Below are 15,133 nucleotides of genomic sequence, written 5' to 3' on the forward strand. Positions count from 1 at the left end.
GTGTCTGTGAGAATACAGAACAGAAGTAACAGAATACAGAAGCAGCAATAACAGAGCAGCAGCCACGTGCCCCTATGTCGTCACCTGTTCTCTTGCAGTTATTTCTGCTCCTTTGCTAAGAACTGCTGGCTTTAGAACTTCTCCCTGCAGTGGATCCCAAAGGGGGACAGCCTCTGTTCTCAGTCCTAGCTGCCTCTGACCCTTACAGTGATTTACTGTAGAAACCTGAGACAGGGAGGGGTGAGGGTTCTCAGGCTGATCCTGCATGACTTCTCCAGGCCCTTTTCAACAACCCAAGATTCTCCTGATTACAGTTTTGATGTTCATCTCATTGGCCGCTAAGGAGTGTGTTTAAGTTCAGGAAAAGGAAGAAAATTCCTGGAATGTCAGTGAGCTAGAGGTAAACTTGGCCAGAGAAAATTGCAGGAATGAGAATAAGCCTATGGAAACGACAAGGCAGGAACTCAGCGTGGATACTCTTCAGGAGGCTTATAGACGCCGCGTTGTCATCCAAGACATTGCCCTGAGATGGGAATCCCCGGCTTTGCAACTTCCTGGCCAGTGTAAGGGCCACCAGCCGGCTGTAACCTTTCCTGCGATGCTCTGGCAGGGTGTAGCCATGGCACATGGTGGCAAACTGGTCAGTGATAGCCCAAGAGACTGGGTGCCCCTTCTCATCACAGACACACACACTTGGGAAGCAGGAGATGAGGTTGGTGAGGTACCGCAGACACTGCTCATTGCCGCCCCGCGACCAAGTCCGATTGAGGAGGTCAGCATCGGCAATGCTCAGGTAGGCCAGTCGCGGGGGAGAGCTCATTCTAGAGGAAGCAACACAGGAGGAAATAGGGACTCAGGATCATGTGATTACGAACAACCACTTCTCTTTTTGCACTGATTCAAACTGAGAAACCATCCCAGAGATAGTGCCCAGCAAATCTAAAGATATTTTCAATGAATTAAAATCCATCACTCCTCACTTTACAAGTATCTTTTAAGGTTTCATTTCTCACAGGACAAATACCCATTGTATCAAATTTAAGTTTTTCCTTCTAATTTTATGCCCATTTGTTATCCCTGAGTATAGATTAAGGCAAGTGTGGGGAAGTTGGGGTTCCTATGGCCAGGATCCTCACTGAACTTAACCACCTGATGATGTAACTGGCCTGTTGCTAGGCTACCGCTTCCGCACCTTTAGACAGTAAGCTGTTATTGTGCTATATAGAGAGCTGGCTCAGTGCTCTGGGCAGAGGCAGAGACGCCAGTGCTCCACCTACCACCGGAGGAACAAGCCAGGTAATAAACCCATTCACCCCAAAGAAACGTTCTACTGTCATTTCTTTGGTCACACTGAATCCATAGCGAACTTGCTGGGGGCTGAAACCCACTGGCAGGACACAGGTATTTCATTTTCTGTAAAACATTTCTCAGACTTGTTTCTGTTAAGTCCTGAGTATTCTGACATCCTCTTGAAACCTTGAAAAAGTCAAGATTCTTGGACCGCTAATCTTCTCCTTGGTTTTAAAAATAAGTTTTAGGATAGAACTTCTATCTTTATGCATCCATGGCTAGAAGAAAAATACCAACTGCTTAACATTCCAGGCATATATAGATGCTCAAGAAACGTTGATTCTTCCAAACTTAAAGGGCTAAAAGGGCTGGTAAAAGGTGTAAAACACACATGAGATTAAGATAAAGATAGGATTTGGTCCAGTTTCTAAGAACTGAAATGGATTACTTATTTGAAAGACCATGGGGCTCATTTTACTTCAGAACCTGCTTTCATTCTTGTAGTTAGATGTAGTAATAAGGCCATCCCCAGCAACTGTTGAGAGACTGGTAATGCCATTCTTGCTATGATATTTTTATCAAGTATAACTTTGTGTTTTCTTTTTGTTAGTGAGTCTGTAGTGATAGCTTATATTTCAGGCATACTGTGGGGTCTGGCACTGGGCCAATCACCTAATAAGCAGGCATACAAGCAATAACTGGTTTAGTAGGGTTTTTAATTTAATGTTTGAAAGTGAAATTTTAAACAAAGGCCAAGAAGCCTCAGGCAGAAATGTCCCTGCAAATAAAAACATTGCCAAATCAAGTGTTTCAAGAGTGGTTATACTAGAGACTATGACCTATATATGAAGTGTAGGGTATTCAAAATAAAGTGTACAAATTTGGGGAATGACCTAGGTGGTTCAAGACAATTATGTAACTTCCTATGCAAAAGGGAGCAATTTAAGTCAAAACCTGATTTTAAAAGTCTTGACTAAGGATAGAGAAAATTTTAAATAACATTTCAGGAATATGGCAGTAAACAAAGTATGTCAAAAGAAACTTGAGGGATATTAACCGATTACAATGTATGAGCCTTATTTAGATGCTTATTCAAAACAAACTGCTAAAAATAGTATGATGATTTGGGCATGTGACTACTAACTGGTTATTTTATTTTAAGGAAACATTATTAAGAAAATTTTAATGGGTTGTGCAGAAAAGAGATAACACAGCAGGCTTGAGTCTGCTGTCTTTAGGAAAGCCTGCTTGCCCAGTTGGCCCTTGGCTGGTGTTCAGCAATCTGGATTTCTGGAGGGGACCTGCTAATCCCAGAACAGATATGAGGGGCTCACAGGACCTGTTTGCTCAATCAACGTGGTTTATGCTGAACACTGGCTTTCCTTCTCGGGCATCTAGGAAATTAGTACCTGCTAGGCAGAGAATGCCTCCAGTTAAAATCCTACATTGCTGGGGAAATGAAGCGTGTCTTGTGTGACTCCACTGGAGAGGACTCTGGGAAGCTTGGGCCTGGTGTCCTCTGGACTTTGCAATGTGCCTTTTCCCTTGGCTGACTTTGCTTTGTATCTTTTCACTGTAATAAACATACTGAGTCCTGTGAGTGCTTCTAGCCAATCACTGAGCTTGTGGTGGGGGGAGTCTTGGAGACTCCTGACAAAGAGAAGAAATTAGCATAGTGCTTTTTTAAATTTAAGAATCCTTATCTTTGGGAGATATACATGAAAATATTTAAGAATAATGGGATAATGTCTGGGATATTTCCTTCAGAATAATCCAGGGGGTGGAAAGTATAGATATGGATATGGATGAAACAACATTAGCCATATATTGATGGGAGGCTCATTATACTAGTCTCTCAACCTCTGTATCTTGCTTGAAAATATTCACAACTGAAAAAAATAAAAATAAAGGCCAGTTGCTTTATGTGCCTTAAAGTATCCATTCTTCTTTAGGCTTAGTTTTGTTTTACTTAGTTCCTTCAAATGATGGTACTATTTTATAGGGTTGTGAAAAGGATTCAAGAAGAAATATATTTAAAACATTTAGTGCCTGATATACTAGAGCTGCACAGAAGCCCTTATCCCTGAAACCTTATGCCCATTTCCCTGAAATAACGAAAAACAGTAACAACAGCCTTGTGCTCAGACAACAGATGTTACTTAGAATTATTTGTGGGTGAGGATACCAAGAATTGATTTTTCTATGTACACTGTAAAAATACAGGACTCCTGAGTTCATTTATTACTGTGGACAAAGACACTGATTTGATTTTGTAGAAAATTAAGAGCAGTCTAGCACAGCACAAAGGAAAAAGAGTAAACATACACAGACATACTTAGACTCAGTGGCTCAAATCCAAGCTACCTAAATATCCCTTAATTATACTAAGAACTCCAGATACTACTACATGCACTTCCATAGCAGTAAGTCCTATCCCAAATGCAGAAACTCGGTTTACATACAGGAGACTGGTATCTGGCAGAGTTGAAACAGGAGAAAAATGAACAGCCTTGAAGGAAGTTAGCTTTACATCCAACTGCTTTGAGTCGGCAACAGCTTTGGAAGCATCGTATAACTCACTCTGCAGCCCTGAATATGGAAAGACATAATGAAAAAATGTGGATATTTTATTTGAAAATGCAAAAAAAGGAAATTTGTTGCAGTATTTTTATACTAAGTATCACCAGTAACACCAGTTTACCACCTTGTATTTTCCTAACTGCTTTGTATGAATATATGGACTGTTACAGTACTCCCTGATTTCCAAACTTTGTGTGGAATTTTAAAATTCTCATCATGTTGTTTATTATGATCGTGATCATGGAAATTTCTGATGGGACTATCCCTTAGGAATTTGGAAATTCTTGTGGGAATTTTTATTTTTCTTACTCCTCAGACCGATCTTAAACTCTTAAAGGTAAGGGCCATTTCATAGCTCTAGAAGTCTATGATCGACCTTACAGCTAGAAGTGTAAAAGAGCTTAGATTCACTTGGCATGGTATTCTGACTTTAAAGTCTCTTTTAGCCTCTGGCCTAAATGCCCATTATAGAAATATTAAAGTATAAAATTCGTGTTGGTGAGGTTTATCCTGAACTTGACTTACTTGGGTCCTACTCATAACAGCGATACTGTATTATATATATATATGCATTTATTTACTACTTGTTTCCTATAAAGCACTATGCTGGGTGCTGCATCACAGTGGTATGGTCTCTGTTCTGCTAGGGCCTATAGCATGGCAGGTTAGCTTCTTTTTACTTAGAACTGACTCGCTCTGCTTCTCTAAATCCCCTTCATACCTATTGTGTAGATTATCACCTTTAACAAATGATTTTCTCCTTTCTCACAGAAGAAAGGAAGTTCCACTTATTTTTCTGCCTTTGTTCACTCTACCTCTTAGAAGGGGAGTAACTGCTCACTGGGTAAACCAGAACTCAAGACATTTCTTGCACCACAGTTACCAGGGTGCAGGCTTCTGTAACTTTCAGGTTAGTGCTCATAAGGACAAGCTCTCTCTCATCCATGCAACTAGGAGTGAGCAAAGGAGGCTGGCCTGTCTGCATAGGAATGCACTTTTTCATTTCCTGCCCTCTTGTGGCAAACACAAGGACTTTGGCTCCTTTGAGTACATGAATGGGTTAAACCTGATTTATTATTGTTTATGGATGGCTCTTAGATTTTGGAAGGCATTCCTGTGCAAAGTGTGCTATTGCTGTGAACACCCAGCACTGAGGTGGCTCCTCCGCCTAATGCTTGATCTATCCCGGCAGCCCAGCTGGTAGCTCTGACTGGAGCCTGCACTGTAACAAATGACTGAACGCCTATATGGCAGGAGATAGGCTTGTGGAGTTGTTCATGATTTGGGGATGTTACAGAAACAGCACCTTCTTTAGGTGCTCTACTTAAGAATAGCTAAGTTGCTTTTCAGAAGCTTGTCACTATTCCAAGGAGATTAGTGTTCTCATCACAGAAGCCTGTTGCCAAGAGGCCACATCAGAAGCCACAGATAATGTCAGCACAGACTTTGTGCTAAATGAAGTGACTTTACCACTCCAGCTGGACTAGGCGCTACTAATTCACATTCATCTCCACCAAACCTTTAGGAAGGATGAGTGAGTCAATTTAAATGACTGTGATTGACTCATGACTAGCAGCTCAGCCTCTTTGAAAAAAAAAATTGGCAATTGGATATTCTCTTCATAATAATGGATTCAGGTGACTTGAGGATAATAGGACTATTGCACTCAAACCCATTCAATTATTGCCATGATTTCCACAACAGGTAAGAGATATACTCATTTCACATTCAAGTAATTCTGGTGAGAATGTTTTTCTAAATTGGCTGATCAAGTGGTAGAACCACATCTCACTTCTAACCAGCATAATTAGGGTAAATCTGTAAAGGTGAGAGATAGTTTAGAACTTCCTCCATAGGTCTTTTTGAGCATTTGCAAATGGATTTTATACAACATCCTGAGTCTTTAGGTTTTGAATATGCATTAGTCAGTGTTCTTGGTGGACAAAGTTTTTCCTTATGAGAGGGCTTCAGCTGTTTATGGCTGGAAAAGATCACCAGAGTGTGTATTTCTAACATGGGATCCCTACCTTCCTGTCAAATGATCAAAGAACTCATTTCATTGGAACACTTACTAACAGTAACTTCATTGCCTGTCTCAATCCCCAATCATCATGAAAAGTGGAAAGAGTAAGTGATACACTGAAGCTGAAATTGTCCATCCAAACTGTCAGAAACTCAATCTGTTTCTGTCTTGGTCTTAAGTTCGTCCTCTAGTATTCATGGCCATGAAGTTACCTTCTTGGAACTCGCATATACTCTCTCCTCATAAAATCATTCCAGAATACCCTATGCAGGTCAGTTGATTATCTCTTTCCAGAACCATTTGCTTCAGACAGAATAAAAGTCTTACCTATTGGCTTAGAACTTAAATTAGAGTTCTTTTAAAAGGTTGTGATAGGAGAGTTAAGAGTAGTAAGGGAAAATATGCTGTGATACTCACTGAAATTCATGTTACATTAGTAGTGGGAAAAACGTCACTTAAAGGCAGCTCCACTTAAGTGGCCTCTGCCTACACCAAAGACCAAGCTTCACTAAGAGTAAAAAATAAGTGTTCTTATAAAACTGTAATACATTAATTGTAAATATATACAATATACTGTATTTGTGCATATATGGGATATATATCAGATATGTGAAATATATGTCACATCTATTTGATAGATATGACAAAAAGAAGAAAAAAATGACTGCCTAGTATCTTGCACTTGACCTCACCTTGTATTTGAAAAACTTGATTCCAATTGATAACATCACGTGTTTCCAACAGTCGTTGGTAAGCCCTGACATCCTTGTAGAACACAGCATAGGCGTTAGTATAATGGTCCAGGTTATCTGTCTCAGCCTAGGACAGAAGACATAGTCATAAAAACATAACATATCCTGTAGATAATTCAAATCCTAAATAGATTAGATACAATTAACTGGCATGCCTAGATAATTTCCATTACCAAAATCAACCAACTATAAAAATGGCTAAGTGTAAATGTGGCTAATATACTGTAGGGAGGGAAAGAACAGAAATTTTTGGAAGTTTTGCTTGATTAGTTCTCTGGTATTAGGTAGAATTTAAGACATTATTTCATATTTTTCTAGAATTTCACTTATTTATAAAAATAGAAAGGGTACTCAATAGATCCACCTATGAGAATCAAATAGGAGTTTTAAAACTCCTAATGTGGTCAGGGCAGCACATCTTAGATCACTTGAGCCCCTTTGGTTGCAGAGGCAAAATGGGGCAGATGTTGTCTTTTTCAATCTTACATATTTACTCACATGACCAAAGTCACCCATCGGTGATAAGAAATCATCAACCCACTGGAAAAACTAGTATGTACAAATATGTATGCTTCATGCTTCTAGAGATTGTGAAACACTGAAGAAACACATTATTGAAGACAGACCAGAGGTTTTCCATATGTCTAATACTTCAAAGCCAATTAAATTAGAAATGAATGGTGAAATATGTAGCCTGTTAAGCTAAAGCATATGGCTCTGATGTTTATAATAGCCCCTTTATCTTATGTTTTCTTTCTAGTTGCTGCCGACTCAGTGTTTTTCGCCTTTCCAAACTATACCTCTTTCTGCCGCCGGGTGATAACAGCTTTGAAGTCTGGCCATGAATCCAATATCACTTCCTTTTGAAAGGGATTCCCACGATTTATGTTCATCACTGCTCCATAAACCTGAGCCACAGAACCCAAAGAAATAGCCAATCACATTAATAACTGTTTCAATCATATATTCACATTTCACTTATTGTTGTATAGCCATGGCCATGAGCAGGGAAATTATAAATATACATACATATATACACACATAAAAACTTTACTGTTATTTCTTTGGTACACATGAAAACTGATTAAGAAATCTGAATACTTCCTAAAGTTAGTTATTTTGCAATACCACAGTGAGAGCATCAAGTCAAGACAGGAACTTGGCACATAGGTCAGCAATAAATACTTACTGAGAGAATCAGAACCTAATATATGGATTTAGGGCTCATACACCTTTTAAAAGTTCCATAATTTTGACGTTCAGGTGCTTCTGAAGTATATCATACTGTCTGAAAATAACCGTGAAATGCACCTCCTTCTTCAACCCTGAATTATAATTAAACATCACTTGAGGTGAAACACCCTTCTCTCCACCAAAAAAAAAGAGAAAACCCAAACACTCCCCCTGAATTTTGGGTTTGATGGGGTAAAATTCTATAAGCATTCCTGTGGGCCATAATTATGTCTCATTCATTATTACAACTATGGAGTTTGACATAGCTGTTCAGATGCTTGTTGACTAAACCTACAGTACTGAAGTAATATTTGAATTCCATTCCATGGCCTTTCACATTTTTTTTTCTCCCGTGAAAATCAAAGAGGTCTGTCTTACAAAACAACTTTCATATGTTAAATGTGTACTTACAGAGAAGAGAAAGTTGTGTGATAATGAGGAAAGCTGAACTATAGACCAATATTCACAATGGTATTTTCATAATCAACAAAAACTGGAAATAATCTTCAGTGTCCATCAACAGTGGAAGAAATAAAGTATGGCATATTCTTTGGATTACAAAACGGCAACATAATGTTGAACAAAAGAAGCTAAATTCAAAAAAGATACTTATTGTATCCAATTGATCCAATTCACATTATATTCAAAAACGGGCAAAACTAAATCACGGCTTTAGAATCAGGATAGCGATAACTCCTGAGGAGAGGGGAAGGCAGTGATTGGAAAGCAGCACTGGAGGGTGGGGAGGAGCAGCATCAGAAGTGATGTTCTTTCTTGATTCCTGTAGAGGTTACAGATATTTGCTTTGTGAAAATCTCTTGACCTGCATAATTATGTTATATGCACTCTCTAGTATGTGTTATACTTCAATAAAAAAAATTAAACTATAAGGGCTTTGAAACCTACATTTTACTTCCTTTATCCCTATCTTAATTCAAATCACTCCCCTCAATGCGCAGAATATTTTCCAACTCTGTTCTGTCTTACCTAGTTGGGACCTCACTCAAATCTCATAAAATACATCTTCACAAATTTAGTCTAGCTCATACTGATGTGCAACATGGATCATACTCAGTGAAAACCCAAGGACTAAAATAACCTGGGAGGGCCATGCTTGTTCTGCTATCATTAAATTCTGGGCTGCTGATCTTACATATACAAAGTAATCAGTTTATTAAGATGGTTTCATATAAGGAAGCCATGCATCCTTATTCAAGAATGGAGCTTAAGTATTTGGAAAGTTCAGAAGGTTAAAAGGAAAAAACTCTTTCCAGTATTTAGATTTTGAAAGGAAAAAAAAACCTTGTTTATGAAAGACTGGAACCAACTGAAGGATTTGGCTTTGGTTGAAAACAAACCCTTCCAACAGCTATTTATTTAAAAAGTGACTGTTGAGAGATGAAAAGTGGCTAAGTGGCTAAGTAAAGATGCTGGGGGAGTGAGCACTAGAACTTGTGAAGAAAATTTGGAGAGCTATTGAATCACTTAAACACTAAGGTAAGATTATAAAATACATAGCCATAAGCTATAAAGACTGGAGAAAGGGTGAGCAACAAAATAATTTTTTCTTTATCTTTTTTTATTTTCTAAAGGGCATAGCGTAACTGACAGGGTATTTTGAAAGTCTGGTCAAAGAACGAAAGCCAGGTATTACATAACAATGCAATAATTGAAGTAGGAGAAAGAGATCCAAGGATAAAGAGACTCAGTGTTTGGAAAATGAGAACTTTTCAGTACCAAGGTGTGCAGCTATTAAAGAAAAGATTATACAAGGAAGGCATCAATTTGTGCCTACGTGTTTTGTTCCCTTAACTCTTACTTCAAATGGTGGTATGAGATGCAAACATTTCAAAAGAACACTCAATTTTGAATCTGATAGATTGGATTTAAGTCTGAACTCTAGCACTTAGAGATGGGGCAGTTACTTGTAATATCATCTGCAGAATTATAAGTATCTGTCTATTCAGAGGTATTAACATTACAGAGGGATTATATGACAGAGGTGTTAATATTAGCTTTTTGAAGTTCAAATGAGATAGTGTGGAAGATAAGTTTAAAAATTACATATACTATTCAGATCAAGTCAACCAATCTGAATTCAGAAATCTTTAAAATAATATTTGAACAGCTGGGGATTAATCAGTAATTACTGTATAAAGCTTGCAGTGACAAATCAGTAACAGTTATTTGATCAGACATTATTATGGTCAAAGCTCCATGCCAAGCACTGTGGGAGGAGTAAAAAAAAAAAAAAAATTCAACATCTACACTTGTGCCTCTGGTAGCTAAGTTCCTGTGGGAAAAGCAACAGATACGAAATCGAAAGAACTGAGATTTAATAACTCTGATTCTTTACTGGCTGTTACCTTCTTTGAACTTCAATTTATTCAATTTATTATAAAATAGACTAATAAACATCTTATAAAGTTGTTGGACAGATAAAAAAAATGAGATTCTCTGCATGCTAAAGTACTATCCAAATATACTCTTTATAATCTAGGGACCCATCATTTGTCTTGATGATTATAACATCTTTTATGACTCTGTGAAGGCTGGTGAACCCTTTTTAGTTCTCTCTGTGAAAGAGTAGGTCAAACATGTTGTCAAAGTAAAGCAGCCTACTGTCCCATTCCATTTATTCACCTCATCGTCAGCACTCAAAATGGGAAAATTTGGGTTGAACTGTCCGTTGGTATTGTCTTAGCCATGTGATACCAAATTATCATTCAGGTTTTCCCTACCGCTTATAGTTTAAGCACAATCAATAAGGCAGGATGACTGGATTTAATTAACTCAGTATAATACAACAGAGGACTTTCTCTAGGTCATTTTTTCCCCAAATTTTATTCTAAATATGGATTATCCAGGGTATGTGTTAAAAATACAGGTCCCTGGTCTCTATCTTCAGAAATTATGTTCCATTATACATCTTCTGGGTTGTTAGCATGCCGATCATATTTGAAAACCATTGTTGTAGGGCTATTTCTTTGGTCAAGAAAGTCAGCCCTCAAAGATAATTTCATTGCATTCTGTATTTTTTCCCAAGTGCTTAACATATTTCTAATATTTTATTTATTTGTAATCTTTGATGAATGCCATCTTCCACAGTAGCTGACTTTCAGACAATTTCAACAGATAGAGGTTTGATGACCAACAAAGCTACTGAAAAAACTTCCAGAAAAAAGATTTTGAAGTAAACAGAAAAAAAATTATAACTACCCCCTACATTTCAGTTCCATTGCATACCTAGGTTATGTTATTAGGGGCAATGCTACCCAATCCATACCCTTCACCCATTTGAAAAGTTTTAGAACTTGAATTTACCTTAGAAATAACCTAGTCCAGCATTACCTGAATTTTCCATCTGAGTTACTGCCAAAAATATAATGACCTGTGCAGCGTCCACCACCCACTGAATCAGTCTCTAGCAGGAGGGAACAGGGAAGCTATATGTTCAACAAGTGCTCCCAGAGACTCTTATCATCAGAACAGTTTGGGAGACAGCCACTAGCCTGACATTATTTCACAGATTAATAAAATAAAGAAGAAATAAAACTCTTAAATTTATAGTACCTTGAGTGATTCAGGAAAGTGACACTTCAACATTTTTTCCAACGTCAGTAACTTGGTAGAACAGTTTAGCACCAACATCTTCTCCAGAGCACTAGCAATTCCACACCTAATTAAAAACTTGAAGGTACACATTTAATTTTTGCCTGTTAACATTTGAATCGATTGAGGAACATCCTTGAAGTCCTGTTTTCACTGGGTGTAATGCCAGTGCTCCCTCTGAAGAGGGAAGAAGGACAAGAGAGACATGGGCATGGGTAAATAAGAGGACACACGGCAATGGAGAGTGTTCATGACCTAATCCCAGAAAGATGTGAGATCTATACTGGGTTAAGTTTTCCTGTTACACATGTTCATTGTATCACGTTTTTTCAGAACACGGAAACAGTTGTCATTTTACATTTACCTGTGCTTTCTTTACATCTGTCTCAAGTAGCCTGTGAGCTGCATGAAGTAAGGGCATGTCTGCTTTGTGCTCCACTGTGTCTCCAGTGCCTACCTGGCCTGGCATATAGTAACGGGCATCCAACAGAGTTGTTGAATGGATTTGTTGAATGGATGATATGAAGCTTGAGTAAGAGTCTTAGGGTTAAGGAGGGAAACTTCTTTTTCACAATGTGGGGCGAAGACCAGAGAAAGACTGGAAGTGGGGGTCAGATGTCAGGTGCTTATGAGGAACAACTTGCAGAGAAACACCTAGACTGAAGATGAAGAGTCAGATGTGAGAAAAGGCTGAGGCTCATTTTCACCAGATAAAATTAAGGAGTGAAGAGTATGCAACTTCATCCACTCTTATGGAATTATATTTTTTAGATTTTGGGGCTACATCTCTGTTGCTTTATGTTTCCAAGAAAATTTTTTCCCTGGCATTCCAGTCACATCTTGATTAAATTAAAGAAAAACAAATATTGTTTTATATTCTGTGTAGCAGATCTTATCCAGTTACTTTTAGCAGTCAGGAACTAGGATGGCAAAGATAATTCAGCTAGACTTGAAAACCTGGTGCTTCTGGGATTGTGAGAGATTGTTCCTTTATAACACATTTTCCAGACCAAGAAAGCTACTTGATATCCCCATGTGGCACCTCTGTGTTGCTATAAGATACTTAGAGTGTTTGACTGTGATTTAGTTAAAATCCACTGTAAAACTCTACCATATAGCTTGTGTGAGTCTGAACTTCTAGGAAACACATTTCTTATATCAAGCTCTGGGGGCTCCAGGTCAATGAGTGGCAAACCTGAAGTGTTTGTATTCTCTACAGGAGGCAGAAGAGATGCTAAGGGCCAGCATCAGAAAATCAGGTTTCTGGACCCTATTATACTCATAGTCCAGGCCATTATTAGAAACTTTGAAAATATCAAGTTTCCAGAGTTTGGGTTGAGCAAAGAAAGAAGAAAAGTAGTCATCATCTCTTCACCCGGATATCTGCTTGACTTTTCACTATTTCACGTTGTCTCAATTAATATTTTAAGTTCTTAGTAGACCCTCATGTAGAGTACATTCATTTATTCTAATTCAAAATCTTTCAAGAGAAAATAAAATGAAACTACTTCAAAGGGAAGCTGATCACGTATCTCTTGTCAGGATGGATGCCTAGAGATCTTTTGATGTCCTAACACATAGCAAAGCAGCCAGTGAAACTAGCAGAAATTCTAAGTACTCATTGATGTCTTGGTTATGTATTGCCTGATTTCTTCCCAAAAGGGCCTAAAACCACTTATAAACATGGGTAAAATATTTGAAGAAAAATTAGTTTAAATTAAAATTCAGGCAAGAGGATAAACAGAGGTACAGAAGTAATATGGAGACACATGTGAGGTCAGCAAGTAAACATATGCTGTATAGATAGTCTTACAAATAGAGTTGATCCTTCCTGTTTGTGGATTCCATATTTGTGAAATCATCTACTCGCTTAAATTTATTTGTCACTTTCCCAAACAATACTGACAGTGCTTCTATAGTCATTTGTGGATATGTGCACAGCGGTGGAAAATTTGAGTCTCCCATTGCTTACGGGTTTGGGTAAAGTCAAAGAATCGATTTCTTGTTCCAGCTCTTGTACTATAAGGAACTCTCTACATGGTCTTTTTATGGCCATGGTGTTTTGCATGTTTTACTTTTTGGTGACTTCATTGTTTAAAATGTCTCCAAGTACAGTGCTTAAGTGCTCTTTATTGTTCTTATGTGCAAAAAGGCTATAAGGTGCCTTATGGAGAAAACACATGTGTTACTGATAAGCCTCATTAAGGCATGAGTATAATGCTCTTGACTGCCTTCAGTGATAATAAATCAACGATATATATTAAATAATGTGTCTCTTAACAGAAATACACATAAAACAAGGTTATGTGTTGATCTGCTGATGAACATGTGACCAGAAGCTTGCAGAAACCTAACTCTTATTTTCCCCAGGAGCATAGTTCAGAATTGGCTAAGACAGTGTTCACTAGGACTTAATTAAACATAACTACTGGGAACAAGGAGAATCAACTGTACTTGGAGGGGCTGAGTCCATTTTGTAATCTAAGCTTTCTAGCAACTAACACGAAGAGAAACAGACATGATTAGTTACATGATGCACTTTGTCCAAAAAATTATCCTCATGATCTTTATTAGATTTTGCTTGACTTGTCACATACCATCTCTAATGAAGTCTAGTTCTCTAGCTTTTAAATAATCAAAACCCTTCTTCACTTGGCTTCAATAAACTCTAGACTAAAAAGCTCTCTCAACTTACAAACAAATTACTCAGGATGACAAATACTGGTGAAATTAAAATCAGAGACATTTCTCCCATGGGTTCATACAGAGAGGACTCTATAATTAATGAACAACATTGGGCAATATCCTTTCAGTAAACAGTGATGAATTTCATAAAGATCATAAAGATGTATTTCTTTTATGAAATACAAAAATATTTTTTAAACGCCACAAAATAGAATGCAAAAATTCTCACAGGTACAGAAAATCTTTTTCACATTTTTGAATTATATTAGGAAGTCATAATGACAATGATCAACTCTCAACAACAGACTCACTAACTAAAAGTCTTTGTCAAGGAAAATAATTATGTAAGTTTTAGGAACTGAAGTTTCTTTGGGGCATTTAAGTGGCCATCAGTACATGGCAAGTACCTAAAATATTTTATTAATATGTATCAGACAATGAAAATATGACACTCTCTGAGGACAATGTTAATTCTTTAAATAAAACATTAAAAAATCTCTGTTTTTACAGTGTAATATACCATGTACAATACAATGGTGGGTGTTTATTAATAAGAACTTATTTTAAAGCACTTGCAGTCCAGTGTTAGTGATTAATTTTTAGGTAAGCTTTCTATTTAGAGAGATTCCTCTTATCTGTTTCACTAGTTATGCCCATATCTTAATGCAAAGAGTTTTACATTTCATAATGCTTATTTTCTCTTTATCAGTTAAGAGGAAAAAAAAACACCGAAAAAACAAATAGAAAACATCTTTTCCTCTAAGCCTAATTATAATTTATTCTTCCCATATAATGTTGAATTTCATCTCTCCTCTTTCTATTTCTCCCATGTCTTCTCGATCAATAACCAATGGTTTGAAATGTATTATTTTAACGAAAGAATGCTTACCTGCTGTTGGGAGTTCAGTCTGAAATTGAGGTCTTTAAACTGTCTCTCAGTGCAGCAGCTCTTTCTCCC

At 37.5% G+C, this 15,133-nt stretch overlaps 1 protein-coding gene across 1 annotated transcript; it reads right to left on the reverse strand.

Annotated features, from left to right (window-relative positions):
* Nucleotides 1-394: 394 nt before the first annotated feature.
* Nucleotides 395-11,529, reverse strand: GLYATL3 (glycine-N-acyltransferase like 3). The gene is made up of 5 exons (XM_036916146.2): nucleotides 11,452-11,529; nucleotides 7,446-7,553; nucleotides 6,586-6,712; nucleotides 3,753-3,879; nucleotides 395-821 (listed from the first exon to the last, which is right to left on the reverse strand). The coding sequence occupies exons 1-5, from the start codon at nucleotides 11,527-11,529 to the stop codon at nucleotides 395-397; spliced, it is 867 nt and encodes a 288-aa protein (XP_036772041.2).
* Between the last annotated feature and the right edge of the window lie 3,604 nt (nucleotides 11,530-15,133).

The sequence above is a fragment of the Manis pentadactyla genome, chromosome 16, assembly GCF_030020395.1.
Source record: "Manis pentadactyla isolate mManPen7 chromosome 16, mManPen7.hap1, whole genome shotgun sequence".
NCBI classification, from domain to species: domain Eukaryota; kingdom Metazoa; phylum Chordata; class Mammalia; order Pholidota; family Manidae; genus Manis; species Manis pentadactyla.

Coding starts and splice junctions, on each gene's coding strand:
- GLYATL3 (XM_036916146.2), bottom strand. CDS start 11,529: ATGTTGGTGCTAAACTGTTCTACCAAGTTACTGACGTTGGAAAAAATG. Junction 7,554..11,451: donor ACTTTCCTGAATCACTCAAG/GTACTATAAATT, acceptor TCTGTGGCTCAG/GTTTATGGAGCAGTGATGAA. Junction 3,880..6,585: donor TCAAGTTTTTCAAATACAAG/GTGAGGTCAAGT, acceptor TTCCATATTCAG/GGCTGCAGAGTGAGTTATAC.